The sequence below is a fragment of the Thamnophis elegans genome, chromosome 9, assembly GCF_009769535.1.
Source record: "Thamnophis elegans isolate rThaEle1 chromosome 9, rThaEle1.pri, whole genome shotgun sequence".
Lineage (NCBI taxonomy): Eukaryota > Metazoa > Chordata > Lepidosauria > Squamata > Colubridae > Thamnophis > Thamnophis elegans.
The window spans coordinates 24027736-24043404 of NC_045549.1; the positions used below are offsets into that span (position 1 = coordinate 24027736).

Below are 15669 nucleotides of genomic sequence, written 5' to 3' on the forward strand. Positions count from 1 at the left end.
CAATTATCGTTTAAAAACTCACCAGCATTCATGTCTTTGAACTTCTGCTTTAAGTCAGCCGGTGTGAGACGGTACTGGTCAAGACCATCATTCCAATAAATTCGATCCAGGACTTGGAGATCACCGCCCACAAGCCAATCCCCTTGTTCCATAACCATCTAGGAAACGTAAGAAAGCAAACTGCATCGATAGCAATATAAATGGGGACAAGATAACTTATGTGAACATGGCTCTGAGCAACCTAAGAGAGACCAGGTTAATCCCAATATCTGGCATTGTTGTAACACCTTTTGTGTTGTTCTGTGCCATAAATTACTCACTTGCACTAGCATACTAAGTTGTCCTCAACTTACAACCGGTTGCTTAGGGTTACAATCTACCTGAAAAAAGGGACCTACGACCCAGAAAGTTCTGACAGCCCCTGCTCATGGTCACATGACCTCATTTCAAGTACTCACCAATGTTTATGGTGATTTGATCCTGCAATCCTGTCACCACATTGTATGATGGTTTTACCACTTACTTCTGGTTCTGGGCAAAACTGAACCATAGCAAACAATTGATTCAATTTAATTACCACAGCATTTGCATTTATAATTACTGTGCTTGCTTAATAACTGCTGCAAAAAAAATGTCATAAAAATCAGGTCAGTCACTTAACCAACCCACTTTATGATTGTTGCAACTTATAACTGTATTTTGCAGGCTCTATTATAGTTGTAACTCAAGGACTACCAGTATCAGGATTTCTTATTATTAACTTTCCCCAATATTTCTTATTTCCTCAAAACTTAGGTGAGTATGTCGTGCTACGGTTTTCCTACAAACTCCTGTGTTTTGCATTACTGTTCATTGATTTAGCCTATTGAAACCTGAAAAATACCATATTTTTCGCTCCGTAAGACGCACTGGACCATAAGATGCACCTAGGTTTAGAAACAGGAAACAAGAAACAAAACAATCAGGCAGAGCCTGAGAGGACCACAGATAGGTGTCCTCTCATGTGCCAGCTCTGCCTATTGACTCCTGCACTGGGGAAAACAGACAGAAGAGGCCGGCAATGTCAAAGACAGAAGAGGCAGGGTTCAGAATTGCAAAAGGATCCCACCGCCTTGACCCTGCTGCTATTCACCAAAGGACCGGCACCCTTTCCACCCACCGGGGGGGGGGGGAGTGTGTCTTACGGAGCGAAAAATATGGTAATCGGGAAAATATGTCTTTATACCTCTTCGAAAACTATGGGGCCATTGTGAGACAGGATGGGGCATGGATAATTGCTATAGATAAGCCTATTGAGTACTAAGTATGATCAAGAAATAACAGGAATTATATCACTGGCCCTGCTATAAATTAGCTTGAATCTAAATTTAGGTTCATCATTACAATTAAGAGACCAGCTTAATAGATAATTTAAACTGTTCGTCAAAATAAAAGATGAATTGAAGTCTGGACTCTGTTATTTTAATCTGGTCAAGGCCTGAGGCAGAAAGGGCAGATGTTTTTTTTCTGTCATTACTGCTGAATAATTCATTTCCAATTGTTTCCGCTAGGATCACGAATCTATATTTATTAACCAGATGACAGAAATTGTTGCCCAGTTCAGTGACAGTTTATGCGGTTTACATAAATTTCTTTGTACCCAAAAGATATGCAATCACTGTAGACTTACTGTATTTTTCGGACTATAAGTCTTATACTGGAGTATAAGACGCACCATGATTTTGAAGAGGTAATTTTTAAAAAAAAACGTTTTTGCACTCTGACTGCCTCCCAAACCCTCTGCATGCCTCGTTTTTTGCAAGAAAAAAAGGGGGGCATGCAGAGCTTTGGGACGCTTGTAGAGTGCTCCTGGAGGGTTGGGGGGGGGACACAAAATGAGCAAAAACCAGCCCTTTTTTTGCAAAAAAAAGGGGGGCATATAGAGGCTCTAATAGCTCCTGGGGCAAAAACAAGCAAAAATGGCCTGTTTTTTGCTCATTTTTGCCCTCCCCAGCCCCCAGGAGCACTTTGCAAGCCTCCCAAATCTGAATGATCATTTTTGCAAAGGGTGCAGGGTTTTGATAGGCCAAGAATGCTGTATTCAGTGTAAAAGTTGCACCTAAATTTTCACCCTTTTGCGGGGGGAAAGGGTGCGTCTTATACTCCGAAAAATACAGTACTTCAACAGGCTAAGCACGAAAAGACTGTAGAGAAATATTTAATGTAACAAGGTTATCTAAACATCCTATCAAAGTTTGTAGAAATTTAGGACGTGTCAAATTTTTCAACTTTCAATTTCCAAACTTTAGGGGTGCTCAAAAGTTGTGACATGCCTTGAGGGTTGTAAAGATATTTTGGTTACTTTAATATAATTTAGGTGTGCTTGGTAAGTAGCTACATAAATATCACAACTTTTTAACATTTTGTTTGTTTCATAATAGGGCACAGGTGGTGCAGTGGCCTAGAGGTGGCGCTCTTGCCTCACAATCAGGAGGCTGTGACTTTGATCCTAGGTAGCAGCATATATTTCTCTCTCTGGGCACAATGCGTAAATATCAGCTATGAGCTCTGCATTGGTGATAGGAAGGGCATCCGGTCAATAAACACTCAGCCCCCATTCAGTTTGCGGGGAGTATGGGGTCATTAAAAGACAAAAAAAATAGGGCAAAGTCCCCAACCTTTCTTGGTTCCACGGATCGGCAACAGCCACGGTGGGTGAGGGGGATCCCGCACATGTGCAAATGAAGCATGGTACGTTTATCCAGTACCAGTCTGAGATCCAGGAATTGGGGACTCCTGCCATAGGGAACATACTGCAACCATTCTAATAATCTTATTCACCAGCTTATTTATAACCATATCCATATTATAGAAGGACTCCAGATTAATGATAAAATCTGCTTGAAAATGCTACCTTGATATATGGGTGCTCTTTGCATGTTGTTCCCCACTGTCTGGCACAACGTTCTTCTTTTCGGTGTTCATAGAACTCCGGATTGCGAACAATAGCTACACGCTGATTATCATATAGCAAGGCGAAAGCTGTGCATCCATCCAGTCTTTCCTTGTCCTCTTCTGTAACTGCCAACACTATAGGCACTGATAAATTAATGACCCCACCTTTAAAAAAAAGTAGCAACAGGCATTTAAATTACAAGGATCTCCAATTCTCTGGGAGGGAAAATAAAAATTAAGAATTAGCAAACCAGAACAACCAGTTCCAAAAATTCAAAACAATATACATCTCTTCTTGTGCAATTTATTTCTGGAATCAAAGAACATAACTCAAACCTTCAGATCAGTTGGTTCTGAATGAGGAATGGAACATTTCAGGGACTAATGGAACATTTCAGAATCAGATCATATGTCCTGCACACAATCAAGAGCCGAGGTGGCGCAGTGGGTAGAGTGCAGTACTGCAAGCCACTTCAGCTGACTGCTATCTGCAGTTCGGCGGTTCAAATCTCACCGGCTCAGGGTTGACTCAGCCTTCCATCCTTCCGAGGTGGGTAAAATGGGGAACCAGATTGTGGGGGCGATATGCTGACTCTGTAAACCGCTTAGAGAGGGCTGAAAGCCCTATGAATCGGTATATAAGTCTAACTGCTATTGCTATTGCTAATTATTCTAATCTACAGTGTTCTGACAGTATATCATCCTTTTATGACGAATAGATAAAATCCGCTGCTGGTTCTATTCTTAGGGGATATAGACCTGCTTAGCAGTTTCTGGATTTTCATTCCTTGCCAATGTGATTAGAGTAACAAATAATAAGCGACAGCTCTTACTACTCTAGGACAGCAAATCAGAGGTTCCTTTCTCTGCACTGCAGAACATCTTTCATTCCCAACATTTCATTTTCTCTAAAAAGCAAATTGCAGCTCTTGGTCAAACCTTTTTTTTCAGCATTGGTTTGCTGCTGCAATCTTTTCAGGGTTCTGGAGCAGTTGCAATATCACTGAACCCAACAGAAAAAAGATCATATGAAAGGATAGATCACCCATATTCTTGACTTGTGAAGATAAAAGCAGTCAAGATTGTATTCAAGAGTCATTTTACCATACAAAAATGAAGAATGTGATCTTTGAATTCAAATCACCAGCATTTTCCAATCATATATTATTGTATTATAAAATTGATGCAATAGTAGGTTTGGCTTCATGAAATCTTTTATTTATACAATAGAATTTATAGAATTCTTTATTGGCCAAGAGTGATTGGACACACAAGGAATTTGTCTTCGGTGCATAAGCTCTCAGTGTACATAAAAATACATTCATCAAGAATCATAAGATACAACACTTAGTGATAATCATAGGATACTAAATAAGCAATCAAAATCATACTAGGAAATAAAACAATATCAATTGTAAAGATACAAGCAACAAGGTTATAGTCATAAGTAGAAGGAGATAAGTAATAGGAAGAATGAGAAGAAGAATAGTAATACAGTCTTAGTAAAAATCTGAAAGTAAACATAAGATAAATATTACAAAGACATTGATTGATTAATATGGTAATGCTAATATTCAATAAATCCATCAATGTTAATATTACATCAATTATAATACAGGGGTTTTACCATAAACTGATCGATGTTATTAACAGTTCAACCAAAATATGGGTTCACCATAATGATGAAAAAATATGTTTCAATAGTTTAAACTATTAATAAAATTCTCATCAAACCCAGTGAGCATTGCCAATGGTAATGTCCAAATCATCTGGAAATTACCAACTTGCCTACTCTTGGGTTGAACCTTTACTACTCCCTGTTTACTACTTCAAGTTTCAACAATTGCCAAATTTCTTTTTTCATGCTTCCAAGATGTTTTTACCTCAAATTCTAAAAACGGCGTTCATTTCCTAGTCTAACATGTATTGTTAAAATGCTGGGTATTGTATCCAGTATTGATGGTGACCTCTGTTTTTAAGACACCAACTCTTTCCTTATAGCTTTGGGGTTTTTTTGTGGGGGGGGAAGCTCATAAACAATCCTGGCAAACCATTTCTCTATAACTCTTTCTTTCAATGAATTTTCCATGTAAGCCAAAACAATGAAAAGATATAGTCAGAACACAGGGTCATTGAGTAAGAACAGGAATACCGATTTATATTTGGAGGAAAAGGAAAAGATGAGGAAAACAGAAAACCAAGACCAGGATCAGTAAGACAGAAAACCAAGACCAGGATCAGTAAGACAAAGCTAAAAAAAAAAAAAAAAAAAAGCCATATTAGACCATAGCCTGATGAATAAGCCTACCTTATTATGGTTTGCAAATTATGGATGACTAGGGCTTAGCCACAGAATTTTGCTGAAACTTTTCGGGATCTAAACCAGTGGTGGGTTCCTACCGGTTCGGCAACGACCCAGTCCTGCCACGCCCCTGAACCAGTTCTCCTGGCAGCACCTCATTTTTTGCTTCTGCACATGCGCAGAGCAATTTTTATTGTATTGCGCATGCATGGCCATGAACAAACTGGCAGTAGCAACTGCCAGGACCCACCCCTGATCTAAACCCATACTGCTCTATCAGAAGCGTGTCAAAGACTCATTCTCTAAAATTTGTGGATGTGCCCAGGACAAAATTTTTAAAAATGTTTTACATATTTAATTAAAACTGAATATAGCCAACATGGTTACTCACCAGATGTGTACTTAATAATGTCCCACTTCTGTCACATTCAACTTGTAATTTTGTTTTGAAGTCTCCCAGGGCCAAATATAGCCCAGGACCTTGAGTTTCAAATAAACAAAGGCTTGATGAAATATAATGGCCCAGCTCCGAAAGAATAAGGATATTTTCAAATTTCTAAGTTGGAGTCTAGCCTAATTTTTTCACAAACACAACTGATTATTATTAAGTGCAAATGGGAGAATTATATACAGGTTCTCTGCAAGATGAATGGACTGTGTGGCCAACTTGAAATGTCTTACCATCCAGTAGACAGTCAAAATGAAGGCACTGAAGATATTCTCTTTCTCTCATAAAGCCATTAAGTGGGGTTGCCCATCCCTCTGCAAGAACTTGAACCCACTGCATATCAACCTGTAAATAAATACATGTTTCATAAGTCCTAGATTTAATGCCAAGTCTGTGACCATCAAAATAAAAGCATCCATTTAGAAAGACAACATGTGAAAAAAATGGTAAGTTATGATTCTTAGTTCATCCATAGAGATCATATCAAAACAATATTTGTAGTTGTAAATACTCCAACATTGGAAGTTTTTAAGAAGATGTTGAATAACCATTTTTCTGAAATGGTACAAGGTTTCCTGCCTATACAGGGGCTTGGACTAGAAGACCTCCAAGGTCCCTTCCAACTCTGTTATTCTATTCTATTCTATTCTATTCTATTCCATTCCATTCCTATCACTATTCTATTCTGAAACTGTATACTGCATGAGTCAAAAAGAGGGCTGTGAAAATCTTTAGACCCCTCGCATCCTCGACATAAATTGTTTCAACTCCTACCCTCAAAATGACGCTATAGAGCACTGCACCTCAAAACAACTAGACACACAAGGACAGTTTTTTCCCAAACGCCATCACTCTGCTAAACAAATAATTCCCTCAACACTGTCAAACTATTCACTAAGGTTGCATTACTATTACTAATAGTCTTCTCATCGTTCCTGTCACCCATCTCCTCCCACTTATGACTGTAGGACTGTAACTTTGTTGCTTGTATCTTTACGATTTATATTGTTATTGATTGTTTCCTGATTGCCATATTTGTACCCTAGGACTATCATTAAGTGTTGTATCTTATGATTCTTGACAAATGTATCTTTTCTTTTATGTACACTGAGAGCATATGCACCAAAGACAAATTCCTTGTGTGTCCAATCACACTTGGACAATAAAGAATTCCATTCCATTCTATTGTATTCAATCTTGGCAGCTTAAAAATGTGTGAACCTCAGCTAGCTGGGGAATTCTGAAGGTTGAAGCCAACACATCTTCAAGGTGCCAAGGCTGAGAAACACTTCAAAAGAAAGTTATGATATGTTTAAATGATTCATCATTAAGGAGAATAAGAAAGCAAAACAACTGTCTATATGTAAGCTGCTTATAGAAACAATCTAGTTCATATTTGATTGTGTTTGGTTAAAAAGTTCATTTTAAGTGTTGGGTGTCCACTCAGATATATATGTAGGTAACACTAGAGATTAATTAAACTGCATGGGTAGTTTAGTGAGTTATAAAGGCTATAGAAAGGAAGCATCAATCAAATGAATTTGTAAATCTAAAAATACAAATCAATAAGGTAGTAGAAATTAAGCTGATCAAAGATTTAAAAAAAAACAGGTTTAAAACACACTGAAAGTAACAAATAGCTCGCTGGAATTAAGGGAACCATTGTTGCAAATGCAGGGAAGATGCCATAGTAGAAAATATGGAAACACTGGGTGATTGGTTAGCAAAATAAAATAGGCCAATCTAATAATGCCAGTGATATCAATACTTATTAAGAAACAGAAGTTTGCCAGAATCATTGGCACTTAGGAAAATTAGATGAATTTGAGGGTGGAAAACAATTATCTCTTTTGTGTGTGTGTGTTTATCTTTCAAAACTAAGCTGGGCTCGTAAATAACGATCTAATTCGCTCATTTCTGGCAGTAGAATAGGTGTTTTTGCAATCTGAATGACTGGGATAGTTTTTCTTTGTAGCATAAAATATGACAAAGGTTTATATAGGTAAGAAAAGATGTGTGACACAGATAACTACCGGTAAGTTAAGTTATATGTGAACAAATGAAATATTACTTGTGTAAACTTCTTTGCAAGTTTCCCATTACCTTATTTATTTCCAGAGTTGGCAATGTTTCTGCATCTGTTTTGGCCAGCTTAAGCTTATTTTCAGGCACATATAGTTCTTTCACCTCATAAGAGGCATCCACTGGTACAATATCCTATAGGGGGGGGGAGGATGAACAAAAGTTATTTAAGCATCTTTGATGCTAAAAAGCAATTGTTTAATTTAATACTTGAGCATTCTATTAAAAAAAACATTGTTTTGGCAGCGCTATTTCTGGAAAATGTTAGCACCCAAGAGAATTCAAAGAGAGGTTAATAAATGTATTTGGTACAGACATAATCTTCAACTTACAACAGTTTGTTTAGTGACCATTCAGAATTACAAGAGCACTGAAAAAAGAGATTTTCGGCCATTTTTCAAACTTCTGACCATTGCAGAATTCCCATGGTCATGTGATCAAAATTCAGACACTTGGCAACTGACTCGTATTTATGACAGTTGCAGTGTTCCAGAGTCATGTGACCCCCTTTTGCAACCTTATGACATGCAAAGTCAATAAGGAAGCCAGATTCACTTAATAGCCATGTTATTAATTTAATAACTACATGTAACAACTGTGACAAGAAATCTAATAAAATGGGACAAACTCGTTTAACAAATGTCTCATTTAACAATCGTAATTTTGGACCATTGTGGTCATAAGTCAAGGACCTATATTCCCTTATAGTCCTAATATATTGGTAGGCAGAAAACTCTTATTGGCCAGAACTAGTGATCACAACAGAGGAAGAAGAAGTAAGAGGAGACAACTCCAATTCTGAAGTGCTCAGATACACAGATCTCAGCTATGGCATCTCCTCCAAGGTCTTCCAGGAGAATATCCCAAAAGTGTTTTTTTTTTCCCAAGAGGCAATTGGACTTTCTTGTTTTCTCTTCTCAACCAAAAGCTTCTTCAGCTGTGATGGGATGGCGGGGGGAATTCCCCACCATCCAGTCAGAGATGAAGAAGCTTCTTGAATGAGAAGCGAAATGTCTTCAAAGAAAAACAAGAAAGTCCAGCTGCCTCTTGAAAAAAGCGCCTTTGGGACAACCATGACCTGGATGGCTCAGAATCTCCATAGACACTCCCAGGAAAATACATACAAGCAAGGAAATACAGTTTTCTCTTCCTTCACTTTTTAGGGAACTGGGCCCAGGGAGGACTCAACTGGAGATGGGATTTTACTGCTTTGGACTGGTTCGGGAGAACTGGTAGCTCCAACAATCCGCGACGATCAGATGGGCCCACCCATACTCCAGTACTATTTTCCTATCTCTATTTCTCAGCTGATTCGTGCGGCAGAACAGATTGCAGTGCAAATCAGCTGGGTTACTCCTCCGAAGAAACCCGGAAGTGAAGATTTCTTCAAACTGCATACGGATGCGTAGTGCACATCAGGCACAGGCACAGGTGCGCACAAATCACACAATCAACAAAGCGGTTGTTAAACCGGGAGGATCCCACCACTGCTCTCAACCCACTAAGTCGTGTTGCATAAAGTGCTGCTCAAATTGCATCTACGTCGTCTTTTTTTCCTCATCTGTTTTCTCTGTGCATTGAGAATGGGCAATTGTCCAGTGAGAAATACAAGTGTGAAGATGAAGCTGTTGCTCCCCAAACTACTGGCCTATAGACAACACCACTGCCTCTCTTTCAAGAGAACGTATTTTGGATTAAACCAGTACATACAACATAACATTTGCTGAACAGCACGTAGAAGTATGCAGACAACCAGAACAACACTCAAGTGGGAAAGGAACATGATGGAGTCACCACAAAGTTAATTTCTCGCCAATGACACATCCCCAAAATTACTTATAACTAAAAACAGTTTTAAAATTTGGTGCCTACGCAGCCTCTGCTCTCATCCCAAATAAGAGCTATATAAACTTTACAAAGCTGTCGGATTTTGCTTTGATTTGGAAACTAGAAAAATACCCTGCAGTTTCCTAAAATAATGCAGTTGTTCGCAAGTCATAACAAACGTTGTCTGGTCTTCAGTTCTTCCATTTACTGCAAGCAATATGAAGCTGGAATATCTTCAGCAGAATATTCTCAAGAGATACAAGAACTAGATGAGCTGGGAATCCTCTATCTAAGCCTAATTAGTACAGTTTGAGTAAACAGCTTAATAGGACACAGTGGGTACATCAATGAGAAATTAATAAGGGAAAGGATTCTCAGAGGGAACAGCAACTGTTGTGCTATGAAGCCAGATTGTTTATAAGCAAAACCTGATTATTGGAAAAACATCCATCAAAGCATTTAGAAATCTGTCGCAAAGGTTTGTGCTTATAACATCTGGGCAGCTCCCATTTGATCCTCTGTACCGTAAATGCACATGACTACCCACTGACAGATGTAAAAACAAGAACTACTGGTTTCAAAAAGTATTTTTATGCATTATTATTATTATTGAATAAAAACTATCAAGCAGCGTTGTTAGAAAATTTGGGACAAAATAATATTCAAGCCTGGTTTCAATATTGAAACAACTAAAAATGTAGAGCAGGTTCTATCACATTTTTTGCAAAAACTAGAGCTAATTTGTATCAAACAAACAAGTCTAAAGTAGACTGATCTCAGCATCAATTCGGACAGTCACGATATTTATCCACTTAATTTTCAGTATATGAAAAGATGCAAAATAAAAATGGCTTCTACTTGCCTTAGAAAGAAGGTGATCAGACTGATACAAGGAGTCAATGAATACACAAATTCCATTTATCAATAATAGAAAATGCAATTGTTTCCTTGCAATATTTTGCAACTATTTAACAGTAAATATTTCTTTAACTGACAACTGTAAAAGTCCTTGCTGGCTCATTTATTTTATTTATTTATTTATTTATTTATTAAATCTATTTATAGGCCGCCCAATCCCGGAGGACTCATAATAGTCTCATACCCCTAAAGTCAGACTTGAAAGTTATATGGTGTTATAATTAACAGTTTCAGAAACTATTCACATCATTAAACTAATGAAATGGTTTATTTACAGAACTTCAATTTTGTACTGGATACAAATTAATTATAAACATATGCCAAAAGTTATTATTTATTAAAAGCAAAATACCATGTTAATGTTTTTATCAAATACAGAAATTAGATTTGTAAAAAGAGAAACATTTATAAATACATATTGTTTTATTTTGAAAAAAAGGTGTTCTAAAGAATCTCTTACCAAGCTAATAAGAATGAGAGATTTTTAGTCTAAAATACTATTTTCTAACATCAACACTAATGGAAACAATTTTATGAGTTAGAATATTTGCTTTTACATAACATGCTATATTTTTTTACTTTGTTTCCAGTTTGCTTCAAGGTAATTTGCTCTAAGCAAAGAATCAATCATGTCAATTCTGCTAGTTCAAACATGTGACCCAATACATATATTGCAGTATTTGCATTTCAACAATGCACCATAAAGGCAAACATAGATATATCAATAAAATTTTAAAATTAGACTAAGAAATGAAACTTGTTTCCTGAAAAGGACAAGTATTCTAAATTTTGAAAGATTTAAAGATTTAAAACATACACACACCTGTACACACACACACACACACAAACATATTAAATGTAATATACCTGGTACATTTAATAAATACTGGTTTAGATTAGAAATAAATCCTCAGCTACTATTAATTCGGATTGCTCCTTGGAAACACTATCTTAGAAGGCCCTCTAGTGACAATTTGAGAATTGTGCTGATTTGAGAATGAACATCATTTTTAAAAAATATCCCAAGATAATAACTAAAACACCTATTGCTCCTAATTTCAATGCCCTTATCATAAGATACTAACTTTGACATAGGTATAAATGCACTAAACTCACATTACCTTTATTTATCCAGCTAACAATGTGTGGTATAGTACAGGTAGTCCTCAACTTACAATAGTTCATTTAATGATCATTCAAAGTTACAACGGCAGTGAAAAAAGTGACTTATGACCATTTTTCACACTCGCAACAATTGCAACATCCCTAAGGTCACATGATCAAAATTCAGCCGCTTGGCAACTGACTCATATTCATGACGGTTGCAGTGTCCTGGGGACATGTGATCAGCTTTTGCTGACCTTCTACAAGCAAAGTCAATGGGGAAGCCTGGTTCACTTAAAAACCATCTTTCTAATTTAACTGCAGTAATTAATTAATTTAACAACTGTGGCAAAAATGGTTATAAAGTGGGGCAAACTTCACTTAACAATTGCCTCTCTTAGCAACAGAAATTTTGGGCTCAACTGTTGTCGTAGTTGACTGACTAGTTGAAGAGGATTTATAGTCAAAAACTGCATACTTTCTAAGGAATTGTTATCAGTTATGAAATCAGCGCAAGCAAATTTACTCTGCAAGGGCCTAATAACAATGTCACGGCAAGCTTTTGTGGATTCCAGTATCACCGCCCAAACTTTGATTAGTTAAAAAAAAAAAGGAAGCTGTGTGCTGGATAGTTCATGAGGATGCAGTAGAGCTAGATATTACATATATAAAGTCTGAAGGGGGTTAGAAAATGATTTTTAACTGTCTGTGGTTTATGTATAAAGATTAACTTCAAGACATTGAAAACTAATTATGAATCGCTATCAGCCTGCTGAGTGGAAATAGTTTGATCCTTAACTTCGTATTTTTTTTTCCAATGAACTGGTTTTAACTTGTTATTCCTTGACATTCTCCTCCAACAATGCTGGTTTTGAAAATATTGCAGGGATGTTGTTTCCAGCTATTTTTACCTGCATAGTTCACCATGCACACTGTAGTTGGAAGTTGACTAGTATGTGAAGATGTATAGTGGACTGATCTGTGGAGTCCTGTAGAATACAGCAAAGTTTACTTGAATGAAAGCCAATTATGGGACTCTAAGAGGTGCATCACTTGTATTAGAAAACAGATTTTTCCCAAATCTGATAGTCTGAATAAATAGGTAAACTCTCCTTAGTCACAGAACAGAAAATAGTAAATTAAAGTCAACCCTATTTATAACTCTAATAAGAACATTTCATCCAGATCTGTTTCCTCTCCTTTGAAATCCAGTTTCCTCTCCTTTGATTCTAAATTGTAGTTTCTCCACTGAAAACAATTTTCCCCATGACTGCATAGACCAAATAATGGAATATATATTACCAGTCAATGCTGCAAATAACTTAAAGAGCAACCAATAAAACCAGGATATTCATACTGATACACAAATTGTTAAGGTTGATCACATCCCAACTTTGGGAACCTTTATATCAACAGATACTTCGTGGCTTTAAGGAATAGAATAGAAAATTAGAAAAATTCAAATGCACAAAAGTTGCTCTATGGTCTAGAATCCTGGGTTTCAGTTCGCAGAAATATCCTAAATCCGTGATGGTGGACCCATGACAAGCGTGCCTTCTCTGCAGGCATGCCAGCTGTTGCCCCAGCTGAGCTCCACCAGACCTTTGTGTGCACCTTCCACCAGCCAGCTGATTTTCGGGTCTCTGCCATGCATGCGTGGGGGGACGGGGCACAGGTGTGGGGGGGTTATATTTGCATGTATGGGGGGGTGTCATACGTGCATTGCATTATGGGTGTGCGCACGTTTTCAGCATGCCGTGACGAAAAGTTTAGCCATCACTGTCCTAAATGTTTGGGGAGGATTTCTCTCTGAAGACATATCCCAACACCAAGACTGAGGTGAAGATTGAAGGGAAAGCCATTTTGAGTACAGAAGTTTAGAATTCAATATTTAGAGCCTTCATACCCGTTCTTGTAGAAGTTCCACAACTTGTTGAACGCAGTCATTGACATCACAGGAATCAGTTTTGAGTACCAACTCGGGAGCTTCGGGTTTTTCATACTCTGAGTCAATGCCAGTAAAACCTGCATGAAAAACAAAACTTAACACACTTCAACACTTCAGGTGAATAACCAGCCTAGGGGCTCACACATATATTTTAGTTTAAAATAATAAGGAAGTAAACAACATGCTATAGACTTAATATGTATATGTATTTTGATTGCTTTGGCAACTGCTGGGGGTTTTTTTACACATAGTATACAAAGCTGGATTAAAGTGTTTGCAATAGTACACATTTATTTAATTCTTATTTATCCTGGCAAATAACCTACCTGAATATTTACTAATATGCACAAATTTGAAGATCAAAATAATCCAGGCAAATTAAAATGTTAAAGTGATATCAGCAAAGATGTTAAAGGAAAAAAACCCAAGCAAGCAAATGTTAAGCATTAATGTACAGGAAAAGAAGTAATTAAAACTTTTACCTATATTTATTTGTTCTGCAATGACTAAACCACAGTTCTTTTTTCAATGATGAAATCTTAGAAGTGCCACAGTGTTCTGGTTCAGCTAAGGTGTTTGATTTGCAGTGTCAGATAATTATAAAGAATCACAACTTGTATATACAATTAATGGACATTTGCATCACCTGCAAAAGATCTACTATAATCTAGCTTGATTCACTACTTCAATGACTAGAGTGAGATAATATCCATGTAGTGTTCTATCTTAACAAAAAGTCAACTAGATAGCATTTCTATCTGCAGACTATCTCCATCTGAAGACAGATCAAAATAAATAAATATTTACAAAAAAGAAAACAGATGCTTCTAAGCCATCAGAGCAAATGATATAAACTTTCTTCCATAGTTTTAAGAACTGTGACTTAGTATAGCATCTAAATACATGTAGTGGTGGCTAACATATTAGATCGTGGTTTACCTTGTTTTATTGAAGAAGGCATATAGCACACTGGTTAAGCTGGAAACTTTGGTCTAGAAATCCCAATGATTAGATTTAAGTATCATTTTAAGCCAAAAGTAAACAAAAGATGTTACAGCACGAAACACGAACTGAACAGCTCTATATCATAAGATATAAAATAAAATAAATATAAAATAGGGAAATGACATAGCAGCCTAAGTATTCTAGGAAAAAAAGTGGTAAAATGCTGACCCCCAGCCTCACCTTTAATTTCACCAGCACGAGCTTTTTTATAGAGGCCTTTCGCATCCCTCTGTTCACAAACATACAATGGAGCATCCACAAATACTTCAAAGAAAGGAAGATTTGCTACTTCATGAATTTGTCTTGCATTGTTGCGGTCCTAAGAACAACAAAGAAACAAAAATGCTGTAAATGTATTACAATACTGTAAGATTTATTACAATATATCTAGCCACAGCTCCATTACACATGTGATAACATAACAAAAGATTAATACAGCCACCTTCCCTTGTAAGCTTCGCTCAAGTAACCAAATTTGACTGCAGTTAAATTAGTTCAGTCGACTAATCTTGATTTGCAAAAATACTGGCTAGATTCCCATTTAAACAATGTATAGTTATTTGAACAAACCATAGCTGCTTGGGTCACATAGAACTATAAGGCATAACCCATGGTTTACAAGCAGCAATGTGGGATTCATATTATCTGCTGAACACAGCTTAAACCATTAGCAGAGCTTATGAAGTCCAAACCCTTGTTTAGTGCAGTTTAACAAGTTGTTTAAGCCCTGCAATAGTCATGCTCTAAGCCATATTGTTGCTCAGAACATGATTGCTTTGGCTTAGTAGTATGACCAATCAGGTCATTCTAGCTTAAAATGTGTGAACCACAAATCATGTAACAGTTATTTAGTAATAGCAATAGCACTTAGACTTATATACTGCTTCATAGTGTATTTACAGCCCTCTCTAAGCGGTTTACAGTCTCAGCATATTGTCCCCAACAATCTGGGTCCCCATTTTACCCACCTCAAAAGGTTGGAAGGCTGACTCAACCTTGAGCCGGTGAGATTTGAACTGCCGAACTGCAGCTAGCAGTCAGCTGAAGTAGCCTGCAGTACTGCACTCTAACCACTGTGCCACCTCGGCTCTTTAAAATCAA

At 37.1% G+C, this 15669-nt stretch overlaps 1 protein-coding gene across 2 annotated transcripts in view; it reads right to left on the bottom strand.

Moving 5' to 3' along the window:
- The window catches only part of PAPSS1 (3'-phosphoadenosine 5'-phosphosulfate synthase 1), a 61417-nt gene that overhangs the window by 33363 nt on the left and 12385 nt on the right, over window positions 1-15669 (bottom strand). For both annotated transcript variants that reach the window (XM_032224575.1, XM_032224574.1), the window contains exons 4-9: window positions 14749-14887; window positions 13522-13640; window positions 7788-7901; window positions 5918-6029; window positions 2894-3099; window positions 23-158 (exon numbers count right to left, since the gene is read on the bottom strand). In XM_032224575.1, the coding sequence (XP_032080466.1) occupies window positions 23-158; window positions 2894-3099; window positions 5918-6029; window positions 7788-7901; window positions 13522-13640; window positions 14749-14887 (826 nt within the window). The remainder of the gene's footprint in view (window positions 1-22; window positions 159-2893; window positions 3100-5917; window positions 6030-7787; window positions 7902-13521; window positions 13641-14748; window positions 14888-15669) is intronic.